The following is a 26,675-nucleotide window of genomic DNA, read 5'->3' on the forward strand; positions in this document are numbered from 1 at the left end:
AAAAAAAAAAAAAAATGCATAAGCACTTTCTGCCACATACTAGGCAAATTAAAACTATTACTGTTACTTTACTTAGAGAAAATAATTTGTGACTTCCTAAAATGTGAATAAGTTTCAAAGACACCATATGCTAAGCACCTAATTTAAGAAATGAAGCATTATGCTGGGTACAGGGGCATACGCCTATAATCCCATCACTTGGGAGGCTGAGGCAGGAAGTAGGAGGATCATGAGTTTGAGGTCAGCAGCTACATAGAAGACCTTGTCAAGAGGGAACGGGAGGAAAGGAGGAAAGAAAAACCAAATTTTGTAACAGAAACTAAGCTCCCTCTCTACAATCTTTTATCAGTTCTATTCTCCTTTTATACAGGTAACCAATTCCTTGATTTTAGTATTTAGCCTGCCTTTGGAACTAATCTTTACCCCACTTTAACTCTCTTACTGTCTTACTTTATTTCAAGGCTGTTGAGCTTATGGACCGAACTGAAATGCCATGCCAGGCATTAGTGAGGATGCTGGCCAAAAAACCTGGATGGAAAGAAACCAATTTTCAGGTATTTATTTATTTATTTAAAAATTCGATGTCTTTATTGAAATAATTTCTGTTACATCCTCCTATGGAGAAACTTACATAATTAGGTTATATAAATGCATAAATTATATAATCTGTGTGATTTATTTATATGCTTTTTTCCCCTGTCTTTTTATTTATCTTTTTGTTTTTTTGGAATCAGCTCTCACTCTGTTGCCCAGGCTGGTCATGAACTCCTAAGTTTAAGCAGTCCTCTTGCTTCATTCTCTAAAGTAGCTGGGACAACTGTGCCCAGCTTCCTCCTCCTTGTTTTTTAGGCCTCGAAGTCCTCTAGTCTAATCTCTACATATTTAAGGAGATACACAGTGAGATAGCTTTCCTATTTACTTGGATAAAATATAAATAGTCTTTAAATTGCCATTGAAAATTTACCACCTTGTTTGTTTGTTTGTTTGTTTGTTTGTTTTTGATTCTGGGAATCAAACTTAGGACCTTGCACTTGCAAGGCAGGCTCAGTGCCATTGTACTAAATCCCCGGCCTGTCACCTTGTCTTTTTTTATAGCCTCATTGACTAATAATAAAGCTGAGCCTTAGAAGTACTAAATTATTATTGAACCACTATGGAAAGCAGTATAGAGATTCTTGAAGAAAACTAAAACTAGAGGTTCAGTTTGACTCAGATATTCCCCTTCTGGGTATCTTCCTAAAAGAATAAAGATCCTCAATACCACAGCAACACATGCATACCCATTGAGACCAGCATTATTTGTTTGTTTGTTTGTTTGTTTGTACCAGGAATCGAACTTGGGACCTTGTGCTTGCGAGGCAGGCGGTGGCACCACTGAGCTAAATTCCTAGCCCACCAGCATAATTTATCATAGCTAAATTTTGGAAACAGCTCATAAGCCCATCAACAGATGAATGGGTAAAGAAAATATGGTAATTATACACAGTGGAGTACTGATCTGTCATAAAGAATGACCCTGAGACATTTTTAGGTAAATGGATATACCTTGAGACCATATTCTTAAGTGAAATAAATCAGACACACAAATTTAAGTATTGCATTCTCTTGTATGAGAACCAGAAACATAAATTAGGAGCAGAATGAAGTACAAGTAATAAGTACAAAAAAATAATGTTTCAAATGAGAAGGAGAGCAAGGGATGGGGGAGGGAAGGAAGAGAAAAAAGATTAAAGAAATAGAGTTGGGTATCATGACACATTCCTGTAATCTCAGCAATCAGGAGGCTGAGGCAGGAATATCACCATGGGGTCAAGGCCAGCCTAGGCTGCATAGTGAATTCAAGGCCAGACTGAGCTACACAGCAAGACACTGTCTCAAAAAACAGACAAACCAAAACAAATAGACTTTTTAAATGGGGAGGGGAAAAGGGGTTAGAGGGAGAGTAGAGGAAAAAAAAATTAATGGGGCCAGGGATTTAGCTCAGTGGTTCTGCCCCCTGCCTCGCAAAAGTTCAAGGTCCCTAGTTCAATCCCTGGTACCAAAAAAAAAATTAAGATGTGTTATGTACATATACGAATCCTCCATGGTGAATGTGATTGCTATAAATGTGTATAGTACTAACTAAAATAAATTTTTTAAAAAGTGGTTGAGGGAGATAAGAAAATGACAGGATTTTTCACTTAGATGTACATAGAAGAAAGTTCATACTAAAAACTTGAGAGATGTACCAAGTTTATTTTTGACATCCCTCTAGTCCCTTTTTTTTGCTGCTTTTCTGCCACCTGCTGTTTCCTCTCTTGGATCTTGCTCGCATGTGCACCATGCTCCCCTAGCTCCCCTGTGTTTTAGCACCTCAGCCGGATGGTTGGTCTTACACAGGCTGAGTGAATGCAGGAGTCTCACCTTGCCCTCTCCCTCATTTTGCCACTGAGAACTCCTGAGCAGCTTCTAGATGGATAGAGGAAGACACCTGACCTCAGTGGAACCCTTCTGTGTTAGGTCATAGCAAGGAATAATTTTATATATGTATATTATGTGACTGCTGAGGGTATGAAACTCACTGTTTGCCAGTGCACTGATTGTTTACTATATTCACAGACCTCTGCAACTCTATTAGAATGTTCTTATCACTCCCAATAGAAACCCCATACTCAGTAGCAGCCACTCTATTTCTCCCCAACCTCTGGTCCCTGTTAACTGTTAATCTGTTGTTCTAGCTCATGAATTTATCTCTCCTTGACAGTTTGCATAAACAGAATAATTTAATAGGGGGCTTTTGTAATTTCAAAGTTTATCCATATCATAGCATGTAGCAGTTTGCCAAATAACATTGCACCGTGTAGCTGTCCCACATTTTGTTTCCCTATTCATTAGTCGGTGTGCATCTCAGCTGTTTCAACTTTTTAGCTATAGTCACTGTTGCTGCTGCAAACATTTCTGTATACATTTTTATGTTAACACAATTTCAGTTATCTTGGGCACAGTTGCTGGGGTTATATCATTCTGTTTAACTTTTTGAGTAATTGACAAAACTTTTTTAATGTGACTGCAACATTTTACATTCATGCCAGCCGCAACATGTGCCATATGTTTGTCACCGCTGGCCAGGTAGATGTTTCCTGACCTTTCTGAGCTAGTAAGTCTTCCACTTTGGCCGAGGGTGTGCCTGTGTGTGCTGGACATCCCTTCAGTGATCTGCATTTAACAATTTCACCTTAAACAGGGCCTGTCTTACTTTTCTCTTGTTGCTGAGACTAAATGCCTGACACCCTGTGTTAAAGAGGAAAGGTTGTTTGGCTCACAGTTTATAGAGGTTTCGGTTCATAGTTGCCTGGCTCCAACACTGGGTGGAGTGGGAGACAGGCCTTATAGAGGAGAAAACAGTTCTTAGCTTGGCTGCCTGAAGGTAACAAAAGTGACAAGGGAGACCTTAACAACATCTTTCTGCCTTTTTATCTTATCCAGACTACCAAAATTAGGCTGGTGCTAAAGCAAGCGCTCATGGTTATGTAATCACACGCCCTTAATCCCAGTATCGCTCTCTAGATTCAGCAACCTCTAAAAAAGTAAGCCCCATGTCATCCTCCTGAGGCTTTGGGGGGACATCTTAAGCACAAGCCAGAGTCTGAAGGTTGGCCAGAGCTCAGAGATAGGGCCCTTTCATATCTTTCCTCGGTCTGCACACAGCCTTGAAATATATATGGTCACAGCTCCTAGATTCTTGGGAATGTGTAGGAACCTTTCAGAGTCTCCTGTGGACAGTTAATTAATTAATTAATTAATTTTGCAGTTCTGGGGATCAAACTCAGGACCTTGCGCTTGCAAGGCAGGCACACTGCCGCTGAACTAAATCCCTGGCCCTCCCCAGATCTCCCTTTTAATTTGAATAGGTTCTGTTGCCTCAGCTGTATTGCAGCCTCAGGCAGCTGCAATGTTACATGTTGTATAGTTGTCACTGCCTGATTTACGCAAATTCCCCGGGACTAAGGCTTTCCCCAGTGAGTCACTGAGCCAAATAGGTCAAAATAATGGTCAAATAATGGTCCTTCAAATGATACCTTTCTAGAAACTGCCAGATGGTCATATGACAGTGCTTCAAATTGGCAGGTTTTGTTTGTTTTGGTACCAGGGATCAAACTTGGGACCTTGCATTTGCAAGGCAGGCAGAGGAACCACTGAGCTAAATCCCTGGCCCCCCAAATTGGCACTTTTTTGTTTTTTGTTTTTTGCGACAGGGTCTCACTATGTAGTTGAGACTGACCTGGAACTCACTGACCAGCTCAGGCTGGTCCTGAACTCACAGCGATCCTCCTGCCTCAGCCTCCCGAGTGCTGGGATTACAGGCGTGAGCTAACACGTCTAGCCCAAATTGGCACTTTTTAAGCAAAGCTCCAAACATGGTTTGCTGGCCTGCTGACTTGATAGGCCTAGGTTTCAGGGTTGCCATAGAGGCTGCTGGGATTTTTGTTTGTTGGGGTTTTGTTTGTTTTACAGTAGTAGGAACTAAACCCAGGGCATTTTCGCCCAGCTACATCCCCAGCCTTTTTTTTTTTTTTTTTTTTTTTTTAACTTTGAGGCAGGGTCTTGCTAAGTTGAAGAGGCTGGGATCGAACTTGCAATCTTCCTAGCTCAGCACCACCACACAAAGCTAAACTGCCAATTTCAAGGCTGCTTGGAGATGAGAAGAGAAGAAGGGAAGTAAGGCGTATTAAATTACCAGAAGGGTTACTCTTCTTACTGAAGCTTGGTAGCTCTTCTTTAAATTTCCCTTGCATTTTTTTAAGCATTTGGTTAATTTTCAGGGTTCTGAAAATATTGACTATAACAATTCTTGCCGGTGTGCTCACTCCTTTTATAAGGACCAGCTTTCCAGAGATAATTATTCTGCCATTCCAGAAGTACTTAAAAGAGGATGCTTATTACCTAAATGTATATGTAGTTGGAATTTCTAGTAGCTGAACAAAATAAAGTAAATATTCAGATAGTACAAAGGGAAGTACAGGGCAAGTGCTTGTGAGTCCCATGTGTCTGTCATCACATTAATATCTTTAAGCATTTTCCACAATACCTTCCAATCTGCCACTTAAATGGCCTACAAGTTCTCTAAAATCTCCCAAGTTCTGTGCTGCATGAGGGTTGTCTTGGCAGCATTTTTCAGTTCATAAACTTTTCTACTTTGGAGCATGGAGTATTTGGGGGGGTTCTCCTTTGTCAGTTAGCTGCTTTGATAGCTAATCTATTTTTTTGGTACTGGGACTCAAACTCAGCCTTGCACTTTCCAGGCATGTACTCTACTGCTGAGCTATATCTCTGGCTCTTTCTTTCATATCAGTTAAGGAATAAAAATTTTGCATCTTTATTTAAATTTATGCCTTCAGTTTGGCTGTTTTGTCAGCTACCCTTACCTGTGTTACAACTTCAGGCTGCTAAATGAGTAAATGTATAAATGTCTCTGGGCTGACTTATAACTTGATGATGCTTGTTCTCATTCAGGTGATGCAGATGAAGCTGCACATAGTTGCTCTGATTGCCCAGAAGGGAAATTTTTCCAAAACTTCAGCTCAGATTGTGTTAGATGGCCTTGTAGACAAGATTGGAGATGTGAAGTGTGGAAATAATGCAAAAGAAGCCATGACTGCGATGGCCGAGGCCTGTATGTTACCTTGGACAGCTGAGCAGGTTGGTGACCCAGAGCTCACTCTCCCCAAGTTGTCCTTGTTTTCCCCCAAAGTTTAATTTAGGTTTACTAAAATCTTAAGTAAAGCTATTTTTATTCTACACTGTTGCCTCATAATGGAAATTTATCTAAGATACATGTGTGTGTGTGTGTGTATATATATGTATATGTGTGTGTGTGTGTGTGTGTGTGTGTATATATATATGACACTCTTAAGACAATATGTTCCAGAATGATCACTAATGCCAAGGTGTGAACAGTCTAGAATGATTTTAACACAACTACTTTATCTCTTACCTCGTTTTCTTTTGTTTGTTTGTTTGGCACCAGGGATTGAACTCAGGTCTTTATGCTTGTGAGGCAGGCGGCAGAACCACTGAGCTAAATCCCCGGCCCTAACCTCATTTTCTTTTGTAGATAAATTTTTTGTTCCTAAGTCCTTCTTATACTTGTTTTAGCATCAGAAAACCATGTTTAACCTATATTCACCTTGAAGGCATGCTACATTTCTCTAAGAGGTATGAAAGAAAACATAGATCCACTGTTGTTTTTTTTCCTAACCCAGGTTATGTCAATGGCTTTCTCACAGAAGAATCCCAAGAACCAGTCAGAAACTCTGAATTGGCTATCAAATGCAATCAAAGAATTTGGTTTTTCTGGGTAAGTCAGGAAGAAATTAAGTAGGACATAATTGTTTTGGTGATCATATCATATTTGTCATAGCTCTCTGTGCTGCTGTTTGTTCTGTTTTTGGTTTGTTTTGAGACAGAGCCTCACTATGTCATTCAGCCTGGCATTAAATTCACTGTGTAGCCCAGGCTGGCCTTCAACTCATGGTGATCCTCCTGCCTTAGCCTCCAGAGTGCTAGGATTACAGTCAGGTACTACCACACACAACTGTCTAGGCTTTTTTTTGTGTGTCTGTCATGTACCAGGGACCTTGTATCAGGACCTTGAGCTTTCCAGGCAGGCAAGGAGCCACTAGACCACATCCCCAGCCCTAGAGCTTATTTTTTAAGAGCCAGATCTGGGTCATGTATACAAAAGAAAGCCACCTTTGTTTTCAAATTCAGTGTCACATGTGTCTTGTATTTTGACATTTACTAAAATAATTCTTTAAGTTATTTTTCCTCAAGTGTTGTTGTCCCACAGAAAAGTCAGTTCTGGGATTTCTAGTCAAATCATTTGGACATTAATATAGTCACATTTGTTGAAAGACGCGCAGGGCACCTTGATGAATTAAATGCTCTCAGAAATCCCTTATAAAAGAGCTTGTTTAACTGAGGTTAGCTCACTGTTTCCCAAACTTGCTTGTATATAGCAAATAGTTGTTTATTTTATTCACAAAATTTAGCAGAACTTTCTCTATTCTAGGCACTAAGTTTTTAAAGCACCTATCCAATAATTCATTTGGTACAATCCTCAGAAAGCCACCTGTGACGTTTTGTTGTGCTCAGTTTATAGATAGGGGAACCAAAGCACAGACAGCTGCAGTTACCCGTGTATCATAGCTAGCTAAGTGGCAAAGCCAAGATTTGAGTCCAGGACATTTGGGTTTCAGGAGACCCTTAACTGCTGTACTCTATTGCTCTCCCCGATGTCTTTCTACTTTTTGTAACACCTATTAATATCTTAGAAAACAGTATTTTTTTCATTAAGTTTAGTGGTACATTTTAGGCATATAGTACAGTTACATTCATTATTGGGATCTTGTGCCTTTACATGATGTATCTTGGTTCTTGTTTTTTCCCCATCCCCTTTCACTCCCTTCACCCCCTCCTATTTACAAAGACTTTGAGAAAAGTATTTTAATTCTACTGATTGAAGAAACACTGCTCTAGAAATTGTCATTCAGTTGTCATTCAAGTAAGATTTTGCTTGTTATGTCAGTATCTGTGTTCTCCCACAGTTGAGGATATTGTTATGATGCCCTTTGTTGTTGTTCTGTTTTTAGCTAGGCTCTCGTTTTATAGTCCACACTGGACTTGAACTCACTGGGTGGCCGAGGATAACCTCTAACTTTCCGCTCTCCTGCCTTAGCTTCCCAAATGCTAGGATTACGGGCATGCACCACCACACCTATCTGATGTAATTCCCTCACAACTGTATGGGGTTTTCTCCTTTCATTTAATTTCTCTCCCTCTTTCTTCTTCTTCCTCTTCTCCTTTCCATTCTTCTTGCCCTTCCCCTTCTCTTTTTTCTTTTCTTTTCTTTTTTTTTTTTTGAGACAGGGTTGCACCATGTAGTCTAGACTCATCTTAAACTCACTATGTAGCCCAGTCTGGCCTTGAACTTCAGTGATTCTCCTGCCTCAGCCTCCTAAATATGTGCATCACCATGCCTGCCTTCTTTCTTTCTGTTTTCTTACACAGTGCTGGATTAAAAGTATGTATGCAAGGCAACCACTGTACCACCGAGCTACATCCCTGGCCCAACTGTATAACCTTTGATATAAAACTAATCTGTTGGCATGTCACACGAAAGCCAAGTGAATATTTACCTCTTTTTTACTCACCCATGATCTTTCACTTATTCAACTATATATTGACCACGCTGTTCCATTGTTCTAGGCCCTTGGAATATCTCATGGAATAGTTAAATTCCTGCTTTCATAATATATATATATTTGAGTAAAGCGAGCTATCTATATCTATTATGATAAGTTGGGTGTGGTGTTCACCTATAATCACAGTGTTCTGGGAGACTGAGGCAGGAGGATCAAAAGTTTAAGTCTCACCTGGGCAGTTTCGTCTGACCCTGTCTCATAATAAAAAATGGGTGGAGAGTATAGCTGAGTTGTAGAGCTCCTCTTTGTTCCATCCCCAGTACTGGAAAAAAAAAAAAAAAAGGGGTGGAGAGTATAGCTGAGTTGTAGAGCTCCTCTTTGTTCCATCCCCAGTACTGGAAAAAAAAAAAAAAAAGTGGGAAAGATAGGAGAGGGAGTTTGAGCAGGAGAGTTACAGGATCTTTCTGACTACAGTCAAAGATAAAATTGATAGGCTATTCTGATAATCCTAGAAAGAAATTATAGTGGTTTGGAAGATTGTAGAGTGGAGATGTTATTATTCAAGATATCTTTTGAAAGTAGGACTGAACGGGACACTGGGCATAAGAGAAAGGTGGGTCAGGGATCTGTTGAATTACAGGTAACCTGAGCACCTGGAATAAAAAGTTGAAGCAGTGGGAGACAGGTTTGGGAGTTGAGTGTGAAGTCAGATTGATTTTTGTGTTCTGGACATAGGATGTCTTGGAGACGTAGAAACAGGAGTGTCACACCAGATGTCATGGCTCATGTCTGTAATCCTAGCTTTGACTCTGACAGAGGCTGAGGCAGGAGGACTTGATTCAAGGCCAGCCTGGGCAATTTAGGAGGCCTTATCTCAAATTTTTAAAAAGTGGGTAACAGATTAGGGATGTAGCTTAATGCTGGATCCCTTGGCTGGCATGTGCAAGGCCCTGGGTTCAATCCTTCACATCACGTAAAAGGTGGTTTTAGGGGTGGGAAATCACAAAGTCAGATGAGTGCATGCATCTGGAGTTCAGGAAAGAGTTCAAGAATGGATTTAGAGGGCCAGGGATTTAGCTCAGTGGTGCTGTCGCCTGCCTCACAAGCACAAGGACCTGAGTTTGATCCCGGTACCAAAAAAAGAAAAGAAACTTTAAAGGGCCGGGGATTTAGCTCAGTTCCACCGCCTGTCTTGCAAGTGGAAGGACCCAAGTTTGATCCCCAGTACCAAAAAACCCAAAAAAACAGGAATGGATTAAGCATAATAGTATCAGTGTTTAGAGTGCATTGCAGGGTCACTTTAAAGTGAGTGCAGACAGAAACTACTCTCCCAGAGGTGCCAATCTAGGGTCTCACTTTATAAATACTGTTGAATATTTTGAAGATGTTATGTATGTGTCTGTGTCCAGTTATAAGTATTGTTTTTTCTAGGTTGAATGTCAAAGCCTTCATTAGTAATGTGAAGACGGCTCTTGCTGCCACAAACCCAGTGAGTACATTCCAGCATGTGTAATACGGGGGAGTTACCATCATCTCCATCTTCTGACTTGGAAAGTTCTTTTCTCTTTGCCAGGCTGTGAGGACTTCTGCAATCACGTTACTTGGTGTGATGTATCTGTATGTTGGTCCCTCTTTGCGAATGTTCTTTGAGGATGAGAAGCCTGCCCTCCTGTCACAGATAGATGCAGAATTTGAGAAGGTAAAAAAAAAAAGGTCTACAAATGATACATTACAACTGGTGAACTTGAAATCTCATATTAAAGACTGATTCTGTTAAATCTTTGGAGTAAAGATTACGTATGCCTTTTATGTGTATGAAGTGTCCAGTGTTGCTTTAGGAATTCATAAGAAATTGATGGCTTTGTGAAGAAGATAACTGGGTAAATATAGTGTAGGATAAGAAGTTTTCCTCCTTGTATCTTTTTCAAAAATATATTAAATGTAACTTTTTTTTTTTTAAATGAAAGAAAAGTGTACTGAACCTCCTTGAATAACTCACTGAGATTCCTTGGTATTAGTAGATTTTCTGGGTTTTTTGCAGGGGGTTGTTTTGCATTTTGGGGGGTTTTGTTTTTGTTTTGTTTATACTGGGATTGAATTCAGGATCTTGCACTTGTGAGGCAGGCACAGTGCCTCTGAGCTACATCCCCAGCCCTTAGCAGATTTTCTCTGAGTTGCATTTTGCATACAAGTCAAAAGACAACATCAAGGGCCAGAGTGTTGCTCAGTGGCACCATGCCTGCCTTAGAAGCACAGGATCCTGAGTTCCATCCCTGGTGCCAAAAAAAAAAAAAAAAAACATCATGATTGAGAAGTCAGATCCTATAAAGTTTGTATGAAAATAACTTTTGCCAAGTAGTCTGAGAATCAGAATCTAAGTAGGAATAAAAGCTTTATTGTATAAATATCAGAGGAGTGAGAATGTGTAACCGGGCACCTTTTCTAATCTCTTTGTTGTCATGCTCATTGTTTTCATTGGCCTCTTCATTCATGTGTAGATGCAGGGACAGAGCCCACCTGCTCCAGCCAGAGGGCTCTCCAAGCACTGCACAGGTGGTCCAGAAGAAGGAGAAGATGGAGACGAACCAGATGATGGGGGCAATGATGTTGTTGATCTTTTGCCAAGGACAGAGATCAGGTAGGTTTCACTCTGAGAAATAGTTTGAATCATTGGGCTAAATTAATGGTAAGTTAATGGTACCTTCTTCTTCTTTTTTTTTTTTTTTTTTAATTCAGTGCAGGACACTTCTGTGACATATTCTTTTGGGACTCTAAGGTTTAAGGTTATGTCTTGTTTTTTAGTGATAAAATTACCTCAGAGTTGGTGTCTAAGATTGGTGACAAGAATTGGAAGATCAGGAAAGAAGGACTAGATGAAGTGGCAGGTATCATCAATGAAGCAAAATTTATCCAACCAAATATAGGTGAACTTCCAATTGCCTTGAAGGGTCGGCTCAATGATTCAAATAAAATCTTGGTATGTATTGCATTTTTTTCTTTTTGTCCCTTGCTATAAGAGGTTCCTTTTCAGTGCAGCCTTCACAAGCAAAAAAATTTGTGATCATATTGTTTTGAACTAGAAATTATTTCTTTTAATTTCTGAAGTGTGTCTCAGCATGATGCAGGCTTATTAATCAAGCTTTCGTAAGTTTCAGAATTTGCTTTTCATAGGAATCTGATATTAAATACCCTTTGTGTGAAACCTCCTGTAATGACTGATGATAAAAAGGGCAGTGTAGCCAGGTGCAGTGGCACAGACCTTCAGTCCTAGCTATTTGACAAGCTAAAGCAAAAAGATTGAAAGTTGGAGGTCAGCCTGGGCTACGAAGTGAGACTGTCTTTTTTTTTTTTTTTTTAATTAAGTTTATTAGTACATTTTAGGTATACATAATGATCACATTCATTATACGGAATTTGTACCTGTATGTGATAAATCTTGGTTCTTATTTTTTCCCATTCCCCTTTCCACTCTTCAACAGCTTCACCCCTCATTATTTACAAAAGCTTTGTTTCTGTTTTTTTCTTTCTTTTCTCATTTTTTTCCTTTCCCTTCTTTCCTTCCCCCACCCTCCTCTGAAGTTCCCCTCCCACTTTGAACATTTTCTTTCTGTTTCACAATATGTATTATATATTTTGGTCCTTATTTGCACTTTCAGTTTGTAACACCAGAGAATGCAGTATTTACACATGTATGTCCCATTTATTTCACTTAAGGGTATGGTCTCAAGGTGCATCCACTTAGCCAGAAACTTCTCCAGTTTATCCTTCTTTATGGCTGAGTAGTACTCCATTTTATTAAAAAATCCATATCTAGGCTGGGCGTAGTGGCACACGCCTGTAATCCCAGCACTCGGGAGGCTGAGGCAGGAGGAGGATCACTGTGAGTTCGAGACCAGCCTGGACTACATAGTGAGTTCCAGGTCAGTCTCAACTATATAGTGAGACCCCGTCTCAAAAAAAAACACATCTTGTTTATCCATTTATCAGTTGAAGGGCATTTGGGCTGTTTCCGAGATTTAGCTATTATAAACTGCTGCTGTAAACATGGGTGCACATTTATCACTGTGGTATGATGCTTTTAATTCTTTTGGGAATATAACAAGAAGGGGAACAGCTAGGTCAAATGGAGCCTCTAGTTTTAGTTTTTTGAAGAATCTCCACACTGATTGCCACAGTGGTTGCACCAGTCTGCACTCCCACAAACAGTGGAGAAGACTTCCTTTTTTCCCCACAGCCCTGCCAGCATTGTTACTGATTTCTTGATAGCAGCCATTCTTTCTGCAGTGAGATAGAATCTCAGTGTTGTTTTCATTTGCATCTCTTGAACGACCAATGATGTTGAACGTTTTTTCATATGTTTATTTACCATCTCTACTTCTTCATCTGAGAAGTGTCTATCATTTCAAATGCCCATTTTTAGTTTAGGTATTTAAATTGGGGGGGGGTCTGATTTTTTTTTTTAGTTTTTTATATATTCTAGATATTAGTCCTTTGAGGATCCGCTGATAAAAAATTTTTCCCACATTGTGGGTTGGCAAGACTGTCTTAAACAATACAAAAGAAAGCAAAGGGCTGGGATTGTGGCTAGTGATAGAGCATCCCTAGGTTCAATCCTTAGTACAGAAAAAAGTAAGAACAGCAAAAAGGCCTGAAAACTATTTAAAGTTAATTAGAATAAGATCACCATAAGGTGATTTCCCTGTCTCTTAAGCAGGCCGGAAATCTGCTGTGTTGATTTATATATACCAGCAGTCTTACAAAACTGAGCATAGCTTGCTTACGGTTTGAACATAAACTGTTGACTTTTCCACTCAGGTCCAGCAGACACTGAATATCCTCCAGCAGCTGGCAGTAGCAATGGGCCCAAACATCAAGCAGCATGTGAAGAACTTGGGCATTCCTATCATCACAGTCCTTGGGGACAGCAAGGTAAACTAACTCTTCACCACGGCTCTGTTTGGGAATAGGCCAGTCACATTCTCAAGTTAAGGATAGTATTTTCTAGAGTACATGTAAACCTCCAAAAGGCTATAAAGATGAGGATATTAGAAAACAAGTAATGAGGGCCAGGGATTTAACTCAGCGGTTCGGTGGCCTGCCTTGCAAACGCAAGGACCCGAGTTCAATCCCTGGTACCAAAAAAAAAGAAAAAACAAGTAATGTGTTTATATTCCAGGTAGTATTAAAGAGACTAGATCTATCAGTTACTAGCTTTGTGACTGTTTTATGGTTACACTGAGGTGGTTTTTTTTATCTGTAAAATTGCTTTCTTACAGAATTGAGTCTGTAAGGTACATTGTGTTCCTCTTCATGTGTTATACACTCAATAAGTGGCTATTGTTTATGGTTATGGCATCACTGTACAAAGGTTTGAAGTAGTGAATAAGTAGATGAATTTGGGAGTCTTGACCTTTCTTTCTACTCTTCTTTTCATCCTATACCACCTGGTAGCTCGCTTAGGTGTCTGTACTTTGACAGTGTGGAAGCACTGAAGTGTCATTGAGGGTAACAGCACACCTTTTATATTTAGCCCCTGCCTGAGTATTTTAATTTCTCTTTACTTTTATGTAATTCATTTAATTTGAGGAATTGAACTATTTTAATATTTGTATCAGTGTCTCACTCTGTAAATACAAATTAATGTAAAAATATAATTTATATATTCATACTGTTAGCAGTTTTAGTCTTCACCATTTTGAGGTCTAGCATGGAGAATTCCTGTTCTTCAGCACATAGTCATGGATCATTCAGAGATTCAGAAAATAAAAACGTAAATGTTTATTTCTCTTATATGATATTTTAAGGGTAGATCACGCATTTATCTGATTAGCTGAGTATAGGAGTTTTTTATTCAATTTTGTATTTATGTTTTTTCTTGGAGTTCTTTGTACAATAGAATTAGTTTTTGTTTCAGAGAACATAGTTCCAAGAATATCTGTGTAGATCTTAGAGAAAGCTCTGTTATTCACAGTTATAAAATAAAGTTTTCGCCCTCAAACTCCAGACTATAGTTGATAATTATTTTTGCCAATTCTCTTCTCTATTCAGAACAATGTTCGTGCTGCTGCCCTAGCAACTGTGAATGCCTGGGCAGAGCAGACTGGCATGAGAGAGTGGCTGGAGGGGGAAGATCTTTCTGAGGAGCTCAAAAAGGAAAATCCTTTCTTGAGGCAAGAGGTTAGTACTATAAATTAATCATGTGCTTTACTCATTTCTGTACCTTTTTAGGGGCTAGGTCCTGTCTAATATATATTGATAGTTTAAATGAAATTTAGAATCAAATTTAATAAAAATAAAACCAAATTCCTTGAGCTTTTGTTTTATGAGCTTCTTTTTCCATTTGTATTCTTCTATAACAATAAAATTTTTTAGAAGACTAGCTTCTTAGTGGAATTTTCTACTTTCTTGAACTCTTAAGTTGTATAATCAGAAGTTTTAGGGCCAGGGATTTAGCTCAGTGGTTCTGCCGCCTGCCCTGCAAGCATAAGGACCTGAGTTCTATCTCCAGTACCAAAAAAAAAAAAAGAGATTTTATGGCCAGGGGTTTAGCTCAGTGGGACCATGCCTGCCTCGCAAGTACAAGGTCCTGAGTTCGATAACCAGTACTGCAAAAAAAAAAAAAAGAAGTTTTAATCGCCAGGCGTTGTGGCACACGCCTGTAATCCCAGCACTCGGGAGGCTGAGGGAGAAGGATCACTATGAGTTCGAGACCAGCCTGAGCTACATAGTGAGTTCCAGGCCAGTCTCAACTACATAGTGAGACCCTGTCTCAAAAAAACAAAAAAAATTTTTTTTAAAAGAAAGAAGAAGTTTTAAACATAAAAATAGTTTAACATTAAAAAATCCAGGGCCGGAGATTTAGCTCAGTGGTCTGCCACTTGCCTTGCGAGTGCAAGGACCCAAGTTCAATCCCCTGTGCCAAAAAAAAAATTCCATTAGTGTAAGTCCATCATGCCAACAGAAGAAAATTGATCATATCAGTTGATATCAAAAAAGCATTTGAGAGAGCCCAACACTCATTCATGACGGAGTGCTTGGCGAGTTACGTAAGAGGATTATCTCAGCTTCACAAAGCACGTCTGCCGGAACGTCCTCTACAGACAACATCAGAGTGGTAAAAGACTGAATACCCCCAAGAATGGGAACAGTGCAAAGATGTCAGCTACATAGTGACTTTCAGCATAGTACTTGCAGTTCTAGTTCACTGCAGTAAGGCATGAAGAAGAAAGGAAAGACTCTTGACTATCTACAATAGAAAAATTTAAGAAATCTGCAAGTAAACTAGAACTAATTGATGAGTTCAACAAGTTTGGAACATGCAAAATCATCACACTTCAGTCCCCAGCACCTCAAAAATAAAAGTGTGCTGAAGTCAACACACAAAAATTATATTTGACCTGAGGATGTAGCTTGGGGTTAGAATGCTTAACTGGCATGTGGGAAGCTCTGGATTCGATCCTTAGCTTTGCAAAATAAGGTGGGGAATGGTAAAAATTATATTTCTTTGTGTGACCATGAACACATAAAAACCAAAATTAAAAACAATACCAGTAGTTACTCTAAAACAAGTGAAATCCTTTGTGTATATGCATCTTAACAAATATAGAAATTTGGGGCTGGCGATTTAGCTCAGTGGTTCTGCTACCTGCCTCTCGAGCACAAGGACCCGAGTTCGATCCCTAGTACAAAAAAAAAAAAGTATATGTGTGTGTGTGTGCGTGTGTGTGTGTGTGTATGCATATATAAATTATGCATATATAAATATATATGTATGTATGCATGCATGCATATATATGTATGTGTATGTATGCATATATAAATTTTTGGAAGGCTGATGATGAAATTCAAAGACATGCTACATGGTTGACTCAATGTAGTAGAAACATCATTTCTCATCATCTATGAATTTAATACAAGTCTTGTCAAAATTTCAGCAACTTTTTTTATTTTTGGTTCTGGGGATCAAACTCGAGTCCTTGCACTTGTGAGGCAGGCAGTAGAAAAACTGAGCTAAATCCCCAGCCTCCAGCAACATTTGTATAGACACAGACAAGCTTATTCTGAAATTTGTATGGCGAGCCACAGGCCCTAGAATAGCTAAAGCAATCTTTTTTTGGTGGGGGTACTGGGGATCAAACTCAGGACCTTGTGCTTACAAGGCAGGTGCAATGCCACTGAGATACATCCCTGGCCTCTAAAGCAATCTTTATGAAGAAAAACATTTGAAGAAATTATTTCACTATGTATTATGGCTTACTTTACTGCTAACATAATCGCAGCAACTGATAATCAGTGACAAGAGGACAGATGACAGTAAATACATCAATCAGTGGAACAAAAGAGAAAAATCAGATTCCAATTAATCAACTAATTTTAGACCAAGTTACGGAAGTAAATCTGTGGTGAAAGGATATCCTTTTCATCATCTGATTCGGGAGATATCCATAGTGAGAAAAAATAAACTTCAACTTAAACCTCACATCTTACACAAAATTAAGACTTTGAGGCCAGAAATGTAGCTCAGTGGTAGGATCCTTACCTGGTCTATTTAAGGCCCTTGGTTCAGTCCATAATAACTCAAAAAGCAACAACAAAAAACATGTTGGACCTAGATTTAATGTAGAAAATACCTACATTGCATTTAATGTAAAAAATAAAAGTATAGTGCTTTTAAAAGATAACAAAATCTTTATCCTATAGAACCAGCAAGTAATTTTTAGACTAAAAACAACCAATAGCAGCTATGGTGGCGCACACCTGTAGTCCCAGCACTCAGGAGGCTGAGGCAGGAAGATCACTGTAAATTTAAGACCAGCCTAGACTACATAGTGAGTTCAGGGCCAGCCTGAACTACATAGACCCTGTCTCAAAAAACCAAAACAAAACGATACCCCCCCTCAAAATCATGCAATTCGTAAAAGAAAAATATAAAAATTTAAAGTGTTTAAGGCTGGGGTTGTAAACATTTTTAAATTAAAAACTTTAATTCTGCAAAGACCACTTGAAGCTGGACCTGGTGATACACATCTGTAATCCCAGAATCTGGAAGGCTGATGCAGGAGGATCACTGCAAATTCATTGCCAGCCTCTGCTACATAGTGAGTTCAAGGCCAGCATGAAGTACATTGCAGGACCCTGTCTCAAAAAAACAAATAAACAAACAAAAAACTTAATGAGGATAAAAAGAAAAAGAATGGGAAGATGCCAGGGATATAATATAGTTCAGTGGCACAGTGCCTAACTGGCAAGCATGAAGCTCTGAATTCAATTCCTGGTACCAAGAAAAAGACTTTATATTCAGGAAAGGAGTAATACCTAAGCTGTATAAAGAACTCAAATCTCAATAGTGTTTTTGTTTTGTTTCGTTTTGGTACCGGGGATCAAGCTTGTGTCCTTGAGCTTGCCAGGCAGCCAGTGGAACCACTGGGCTAAATCCCTGGCCCAAAACTCAATAATGTTTTTTAAAAATTAGAAAATGTGCAAAATACATGAAGAGGATATGTTGGTGACAAATAAGCCCATCAACATTGTTAGCCACCAGAGAAGTAAAATAACAAGATATCACAACGGAATTACCAGAATTCCTGAAGTTACAAAAAGCAATACTGTCAACGATGTGGAGAAACTTGAACACTTACCCATTTCTGGTGGAAATGTATAACAGTATTATTCACCACAGAAAACAGCTGAGCATTTCTTTGTAAAACAAATGATGGGGTTTACCATATCATTCACCAATTTCATTCTTGGACACTTATTCTAGAAAACTGGAAATTTACATCCACAACAAAACAAATGTTGGTAATAACTTAATAATAGCTAAAAACTGGGGGTAGAGCTAAGGAGTAGAGCATCTGACTGCTTAATGGCCAAAACCTGGATGCAGCTTGTGTATCCTCTAGCAGATGACTGAACCATTGGCATATGTATGTGGAATGCTCTGTAGCAGTAAAGAATAAACTGTTGATACATGCAACAATTTAAATCTCCAGGGAATTACACTGCGCACACACAAAACCCAATCCCGAACATAATACTTGATTCTATTTATAATTAAAAGAGAACAGGGCCAGGGATTTCGCTCAGTGTGCGGCCACCTGCCTTGCAAACGCAAGGTCCCAAGTTCCATCACTGGTACCAAAAAAAAAAAAGAAAAAAGAAAAAAGAACACACAGTGGTTGCCTGGGAAGGGGAAGAGGGATGAGGGTAGTTAACAGAAAGACAACACCAGGAACCTTTGTGATGAGAACTGTAGAAAATTTTAGCTGTGGTGACAGATACATTACAAATACTTGATAGTATTATATGAAAACAAATCTACAAATGAATCTATTCTTGACCTTTTGGCTAAGATCAAGTGTATATCTGTTCTTACCAGTTTAATATATATACAAGTATAAGTAAACTAGGGAAATAAGAACAAATTCACTGGATTTTACCAATGTAGGTGCCATAGTAGTGACACTGTAGTATAGTTTTATAAAGTGTTACTTATGAAGGAAATTGGATAAAGGTTTTGGGGATCATTCTATATTATAATTGCAAGTGAATCTATAATTAATAAAAATTGCAGAAAAAGTAAATACAGATGTGAATTACTTCAGAGGTATAGGCAAAACCTCAGTATGGGCATAACATAGCAGACTTGATAGAGTTTGTCATCTGTTCTTTAGTTAAATAACTGAGTTTTTCATCTTCTAAAAATATTAAGAATGATTAGAGCTTTATAATTTAATGTCCAGATCACAAATAACAAATAACAGATTTCCATTTTAAATATGTAACTAGTCTCTCATTTCCTTTGGCAGCTTCTGGGCTGGCTGGCTGAGAAACTTCCTGCTCTTCGTTCCACCCCTACAGACCTAATTCTCTGTGTTCCTCATCTCTACTCCTGCTTGGAAGATCGAAATGGAGATGTGCGAAAGAAGGCCCAAGATGCTTTGCCATTCTTCATGATGCATTTAGGCTATGAAAAAATGGCCAAGGCCACCGGGAAGCTAAAGGTACCACTTCTTGTTACCGCTAGTGTTGTATTTAAAAATTGAACATAGGGCTGGAGATTAAGCTCAGTAGTGCCCCTGACCTACCTCGCAAGCACAAGGTCCCGAGTTCGATCTCCGGTACCAAAAAATAAAAATAAAAATTGAACATAAATTTATATAAGTAAAAAACATACCGTCTACAATACGTCTCAATTTGAAATCCTAATGAGAGCAAACATGAAATAGCAGTACAGAGCATCTGTGAGTCTGCCAACTGCATTGGGTGAGAAGTAACATTCTAGAGTGGGGGCTCCTTCAGGGTGACGTAGTGCATGTTAGTTCTCTAGTTCTCTTCCACAGCATACTGCTTCCATCACTTCACTGTTACTTCAAAACTAGAAGCTCAGTTGTGCTTCAAGAAGGTAAGCTCAGTATGAATGCAGCATTCGTGTCACCTCCCTCTTCTGTTCTACTGCCTCTCTAGCCAACTTCTAAAGATCAAGTACTGGCCATGCTAGAGAAAGCCAAAGCCAACATGCCGGCCAAGCCCGCTGCACCTGCTAAAGTAACATCCAAGCCAATGGGGGGGTCGGTGCCAGCCAAATTCCAGCCAGCATCAGGTAAGTATTTTGAGAGGTGGAAGGGGAAAAAGTAACCTGAGAGTACTCTAAAATTACAACCATCTGCACCGCTTTTACCACATTTCTGCAGCTTAGATCCCAAGCCCTTTCTCCTTACCCCTTTCCTCAAATAATTGTCAGATACTCATACCAAGAACTATGCTAAAAGGACAAGGTAATTAATTTGGTTTCCAGGTCCAGAAAGGTGTTCGGATGTAACACACTGAAATACTCCTTTCTAATCAAAAGGAAAAAAACGATACAAAATGAAACTGGAATGTCCTTTGTGAAGTGTTGCATATGTTTTTAAGGTTCCCACAACTATTTTCTCTTGAATATTCTAGTTAGAAGAGGAATTGGGGCTGTCTAGCTTAACCTACTTTATTAATCTACTTTATTAACCCAAAGAGATTAATTACTCTTACAAAGTGAGATAGCCAGCCCGTGCTTAAAAACCCAGCTTAAAGTTCTACTTGTCACCGAGTTCCTCCATCACACTGGTCTATTTGCTGATCCATCCTAATGTTTGTTTGTTGGTTGGGTTGTTGGTTTGTTCATCGCTGTGGTTTTTTGTTTGGTTTGGTTTGGTTTGGTTTTTTGGTTTTGGGTTCCAGGAATCAAACTCGGGCCCTTGTGCTTACAAGGCAGGCAGCAGAACCACTGAACCAACCCCCCGGCCCACCACTGTGTTTGAAAGGGGATTTTGGTGCTGAGCATTGAGTTCAGGACCTTGTGCATACTGAGCATGCACTTTACCTCTGAACCACATCCCTAGACCCCACGAACCTTCTTTGAAAGCAAGTTCTTGATTTCTTCATTCTGATGTTAAAAGTCTATAATAGGGCCGGGGACTTAGCTCAGTGGTTCCCTTGCCTGCCTTACAAGCACAAGGACCCGAGTTCAATCTCTGGTAACAAAAAAAAAAAAAAAAAAAAAAAAAAAAAAAAAAAAAAAAAAAAAAATCTATAATATATAGGCCCGGGATTTGGCTCACTGGTCCAATTCCTGGCTCGCAAGCGTAGGGTCCCAAGTTCGATCCCCGGTACCAAAAACAAAACAAAGCAACAAAAAAAAACCTATAATATAAAATGTATAGCATCTTCATTTTCTAGACTTCTTGCTTAAACAAAACAATATTGGGATATAAATTTATGCTTTTTATAAAGTTAGAAATTTTGTATGTGCAAAATCTTGGTATTAAAGTACATATACAATGTTAAAATTTATTGGAATCTTGCTATGTAGAAGATAATAAATTTGAAAGATGACAGCCCTCCCCTTAAGCAATTTTTTTTTTTTTTTGTCTTTAATTTTATTGAGTTTATTGGTACATTTTAGGGATACAGTACAGTTACATTCATTGTTGGGATCATGTACCTTTACATGGCAAGTCTTGATTCTCATTTTTTCCCCTTACCTCTGCCCTCCCTTCACCCCCTCCTCCCCTGCCCATCTACAAACACTTTATTTTCATCTTTTCATTCTCTCACATTTTTTTCTTTTCCCTTAAGCAATTATTAATGTGAGAGAAAGAATTTTCTTTAAAATTGCTATATAGGGCTGGGGATTTAGCTCAGTGGTTCTTACTGCCTGCCTTGCAAGCCCAAGGACCTGAATTTGATCCCCAGTACCAAAAAAAAAAAAAAAAAAAAAAAAAAAAAAAAAAAAACACAAAATTAAAAAAAAAAAAAAAAGTACTAAAACTGCTACATTGAAAGTAATTTTTTTTTTATTTTTATTTTTTTTGGTACCAGGGATCGAACTTGGGCCCTTGCACTGCCAAATCCCTGGACCCAGAAAATAATTTTTTAAAAATAATAATTTTCAAACTACAGTTTAAATATTATAGGAAATGTAGCTTTTCTGAAATATCTTACTGTTGTGCTCAAAGAGGAATGGGGAAAGTCAGGCGTGGCACACGCCTGTAATCCCCCAGTACTTGGGAGGCTGAGTCAGGAGGATTACGGTGAATTCAAGGCTAGCATGAGCTACATAATGAATTCAGGTCTAACCTGAACTACAAAGGGAGACCCTGCCTCAAAAAATTAAAAAAAAAAAAAAGGAATGAGGAGATGCTAAGGAAAAAATGTAGATCTAGAGCTGTAGTTCAGTTGAAGAGCACCAAGGCGCTGGGTTCAATCCCCAGTACCCACCCACTCCCTGAAAAAGAAAAGACTGTGCCCGTGGTGATAGTACACACCTATAATCTCAGTTTGGTTGGCTAAGGCAAGAGGATCATGAGTTAAAGCTGTCCTAAACTATTTAGTAGACCCTCTCTCAGATTTAGAAAAGATGAGGGATGTAGCTCAGGGTGCCTGCTTAGCACTGTGAGGCCTTCAGTTCAGTCCTCTATAGCAAAATAGTAAAAGAAAACTGAAGGCAACCTTATGAATTGATACATTTAAAATCATAGGCTTTCAGCCAGGCATTGTAGCACCTTTCTATAATCCTAGCACTCTAGAAAGCTGAGACAGGAAGATTTCAAGTTCAAGCCCAGCATGATAAACAATGACTTAATGAGACCTTATATCAAATGAAAAGTTGAAAAGGGCTGAGTTGAAAAGTTGAAAGTGCAGAGACCCTGGGTTTAATCCGTAGTACCAAAAAAATTTTTTAATTAAAAAAGAAAAAGTAATACCTCCATACTTTCTCATTGTTACTATATGTTTAACTGCACAGAATAAAATATTAGTTACAGTACATACTTTTTTTCTTAAAGCATCTGTTGAAGATTCTGTTTCCAGCACTGTAGAAGCCAAGCCTGATCCGAAAAAGGCCAAAGTTCCAGGGGTCTCCTCTAAAGCAAAGGTGTGTTACTTATGCATACGTACATGTAGGTTTGCTTTTACATATATTTTACATGCTGAATCATTCTGTTCATAAAGCTCATTGTATAAGAAGGAACATCACTACTCTTGACAATATCAAATTAACTAAATATTTGTACATGTTTTTGTGGCCCATTTTTTAGTAAGACCTAAAACAGAGACAGTTTGCTATGAAGGGCTTCTGTGGTCCCGTCACACATATCTGTCAGGAAGATCTGCAGGAAAGCACAGACAAGGAAAGCGAGTGTAGTTCTGGCAGAATGAACGCTTTAGAGAGAAGGCTAATCTCATCCTCCTTCCAGTTCAGCTTAGTTGAGTCATACTAAAAGGTGATCTGATTAGTCCATAGGGAAATATGTTGTCCACACATATGAGACTTGAATTACTGTTCCTTTCAACATCCCTGCAGAGTTGCATTCTTTAATGAAAAACATTCCCATGTAAACAGTGACTAGCAAGCCTAATAGTAAATCAAAATGGAGAAAACTATTTCTTTTACTTGATGTAACCAATGCAGTGTATAAAAGTGGGATTAGCTGGGGATTTAGCTCAGTGTTCGGTGGCCTGCCTCGCAAGCGCAAGGACCTGAGTTCGATCCCCGGTACCAAAAACAAAACAAAACAAAACAAGGGCCGGGGATTTAGCTCAGTGGTTCCACCACCTGCCTTGTAAGCACAAGGACTCAAGTTCGATCCCCGGTACCAAAAACAAAACAAAACAAAACAGAAGTAGGATTATTCAGTACCTCCATCATAGACTGGGCACATTGTACACATTCTTTTATGTATTATAGTTACCCTTTTTTCTGCCCTATGCCTTGGTGCTTTAACTCTATGAATTAATTTAAGTGTGTAGTTATTTTCTAAACTATCTGATGATGATGTTCTTTTGCTGTCCTTCACCCTGTCCTCACCCCAAATTGAGCAAGTGCTTATTTTAGCATTTTCATCACAAGTGCTTTGAAGTATTTTTGACTCCTGTTCTTAGTGGCATAATTTTTTTCCAGCTCTTTGCAGTTTGCAAAGTAATTTCACATAAATGAGCTCATATTTGTTTTGACTGAATAACTTTAGTGTTTGAACTGGAAAGAAATTCTGGCCAAGTAGAAATAATAAACTTTTGCTACAAAAATAATGATGATTCCAATAATGAAATTGACCTTTTACCTTAAACCTATATACTGTTGTTCACTATTCTCTTTTCATGTGATACAAAGATTCTAAATTTTAAATTATTTTTAAAAACCACTCTTAATAGCTGGGCATGGTGGCACACACCTATAATCCTGGCACTTGGGAAGCTGAGATAGGAAGATCACAAGTAAGAGCCCAGAACAGGCAACTCAGGAAAACCTGTCTCAAAATAAAAAGTAATGAGCTAGAAATGTAGGTCAGTGGTAGAGCACCCCTGGGTTCCATCCCCAGGATGGTGGATAGGGGTACATTAAAGTGTTCTTAGCAACTTTATCTATAAGCAGGAGCTCTGTCTCTAGTGGTAGAGATACTTTAAATGTGGAGAGAAATAAAGGGACTTTCTCAACTAAGTGGTGTGAAATGTGTAAAGGCCATTTAGAATGGCATTAATATGGAAAGATATAAATAATATTGAAGATTTCAAGAAAGAAGCAAACTATCCAATAAACAAAAATAATTGATGGTCCAGACTAACGGGGATAGTGGCTTTTCCAGCTATATTTCTTTGCCAGCCCAAGAACTACCCAGAGTTACTGAAGAATCCTGTTAGAAACATTTCTAACAAGAACCTTTAAATGTACGCCTGTAATCGCAGCACTCAGGAGGCTGAGGCGGGGGAGGATCACTGTGAGTTGGAGACTAACCTGTGCTACAAAGTGAGTTCCAGGTCACTCTCAACTACATAGTGAAACCCTGTCTCAAAAAAGCAAAACAAAAAAAAAAAGAACATTTAAATGCAAGATGCTGTAGCTCATCTGTTTCTTAGAAGAGGCATCTCTGGTTTCTATAATGTCCTTTTACTGGGGCAACATTCATCCACCTCAGGAGAAGTGGCCTGGTTAATTAATATTCCCTGAACTTTGGTTGCAGAGTACACAAGGAAAAAAAGTGCCAAGCAAAACCAGCTTAAAGGAAGATGAAGACAAATCTGGGCCCATTTTTATTGTTGTTCCAAATGGAAAGGAGCAAAGGATAAAAGATGAAAAGGGATTAAAGGTAAGGAAAGGGCAGAAATCTTCAGTTTTCTTGTGTGTTTTTTTATTTTGTTAATCAAAAATAATCTTGCTAGGGCTGGGGATTTAGCTCAGTGGTTCCACTGCCTGCCTCGCCAGCACAAGGACTCGAATTTGAAACCCCCCAGTACCCTCCCCAATAGTCTTGGTATCTGAAAGTCATAATGTGACATATTTACTAATTAACTGGCTCTTTTTCCATCTTTTGGGGTTTGATTTTGTTGTGTTTAATTTCAGAAATCAAAGAATGAAAATATTCATTGATCTTTATCAACTAGATATAACGCTGCTTTAATCATGTGGCAGATGAGGACTGTGTCTGTGGCTTGTTCATTCACTTCTCTTGGCCAGGGTGTGCCTCGCTAGAGGAGACCTTGCCCAGGACACACAGCACTGAGTTCCATCCTAAGTATGGGAAGATAAAGCAAAAATAATTTGAGTTGTTTTGTACATAAAAGTTTTTTATGTTTTAAAATATATACATTGCTTTAAAAAAAGTCAAACCTGTTAATTACCTCTTTTTTTTTTTTTTTTTTTTTTTGCATATTACTCTGGGAATACTTCATACCTATACACTCACTCCTGTGTGTGTGTGTGTGTGTGTGTGTGCGCGTGTGTGCGTAAAGCCTTCCTTTTACACAGAAGGGAGGGAATATGATGGCATGTACATATTCTGTTGAGTATCTTTTCTCTAATGATTTTGATTTTTTTAATTAGTACCCAAGATCGAATTTGGGCCTTTGTGCTTCCGAGACAGGTGATGGAACCACTAAGCTAAATCGCCAGCCCCGATTTAGTTTTGTTTTTTTTTTTTAAGGTCTCACTATGTAGTTGAAACTGACCTGGAACTCACTATGTAGTCCAGGTTGGTCTCAAACTCATCCTCCTGCCTCAGCCTCCCAAGAGCTGGGATTACAGTCATGTGCCACCACGCCTGGCCCGACTTAGAATTATTTTAAAGATCATTTTGTATGAGTGTGTGTGTCATTCTTTTATTGGTACATTATATGTATGTACTTTTACTACCCAATCCATTACTTTTTTTTTTTTTTTTTTTTTTTTTTTTTTTTTTTTAGACAATGTCTCACAATGTAATTCAGGCTGGCCTTGAACTCACTATTAGCCCAAGCTGGTCTCAAAATTATGGCAATCCTCCTGCCTCACCCTCCTGAGTGCTCAGATCAGAGGCATGCACCACCATGCCCGGCTTCCAGTCCACTATCTTAAACATTTAAATTGCCTCTAGTCTTTCACTAGTACAGACTATTCTACTATAAGAACATTAATAAATATAGGTCTTTGTGCACGTGTGTGTGTGTGTGTGTGTGTGTGTGTGTAGAATGGTATGCATTTTTAATTTTGATACTTCATATTTCTCCTGTATTAAAATTGTGCAAACATTATCCTCTGTGCAAAGCAATAATCGCTTTGATTTTTGTAGTAAGAATTGCTCGAAATTCTTTTCAAGATTTTCAAGCCAGCCATGTTTGGCGCACACCTGCAATCCCAGCACTTGAGAGACTGAGGCGGGAGGATCACTGCAGTTTGAGGCCTACCTGAACTACGAGACCCTGTCTCAAAAAACAAAGCAACATTTGATCCCCTGTACCAAAAAACAAAACAAAACAACAGCCACAACAACAAAAAGATTTCCATTTGCTAAGCTTCTGGAAATATAACGCTTTTAATTACAAATAAATCCTGTTTTATTAAAAAATATACTACTGCTGAGCATGGTGGCACATGCCTGTAATCCCAGCACTCGGGAGGCTGAGACAGGAGGATCACTGTGAGTTCGAGACCAGCCTGGGCTACATAGTGAGTTCCAGGTCAGTCTCAACTACACAGTGAGACCC

General features: G+C 38.8%; 1 protein-coding gene and 1 pseudogene across 7 annotated transcripts in view; both read left to right on the plus strand.

Moving 5' to 3' along the window:
- Ckap5 (cytoskeleton associated protein 5) overlaps positions 1-26,675 on the plus strand; it is a 101,982-nt gene that overhangs the window by 58,464 nt on the left and 16,843 nt on the right. For all 7 annotated transcript variants that reach the window (XM_033756431.1, XM_033756435.1, XM_010612447.3 and 4 more), the window contains exons 16-28: positions 462-554; positions 5,494-5,679; positions 6,243-6,337; positions 9,615-9,672; positions 9,757-9,882; positions 10,682-10,821; positions 10,986-11,160; positions 12,999-13,112; positions 14,232-14,360; positions 18,992-19,186; positions 19,650-19,785; positions 22,505-22,593; positions 24,677-24,802. In XM_033756431.1, coding sequence (XP_033612322.1) covers positions 462-554; positions 5,494-5,679; positions 6,243-6,337; positions 9,615-9,672; positions 9,757-9,882; positions 10,682-10,821; positions 10,986-11,160; positions 12,999-13,112; positions 14,232-14,360; positions 18,992-19,186; positions 19,650-19,785; positions 22,505-22,593; positions 24,677-24,802 — 1,662 coding nt within the window. The remainder of the gene's footprint in view (positions 1-461; positions 555-5,493; positions 5,680-6,242; positions 6,338-9,614; positions 9,673-9,756; positions 9,883-10,681; positions 10,822-10,985; positions 11,161-12,998; positions 13,113-14,231; positions 14,361-18,991; positions 19,187-19,649; positions 19,786-22,504; positions 22,594-24,676; positions 24,803-26,675) is intronic.
- LOC117283567 lies at positions 18,511-18,622 on the plus strand (annotated as a pseudogene).

Source organism: Fukomys damarensis, unplaced genomic scaffold (genome assembly GCF_012274545.1).
Source record: "Fukomys damarensis isolate Sample0158 unplaced genomic scaffold, DMR_v1.0_HiC HiC_scaffold_27, whole genome shotgun sequence".
NCBI lineage: Eukaryota > Metazoa > Chordata > Mammalia > Rodentia > Bathyergidae > Fukomys > Fukomys damarensis.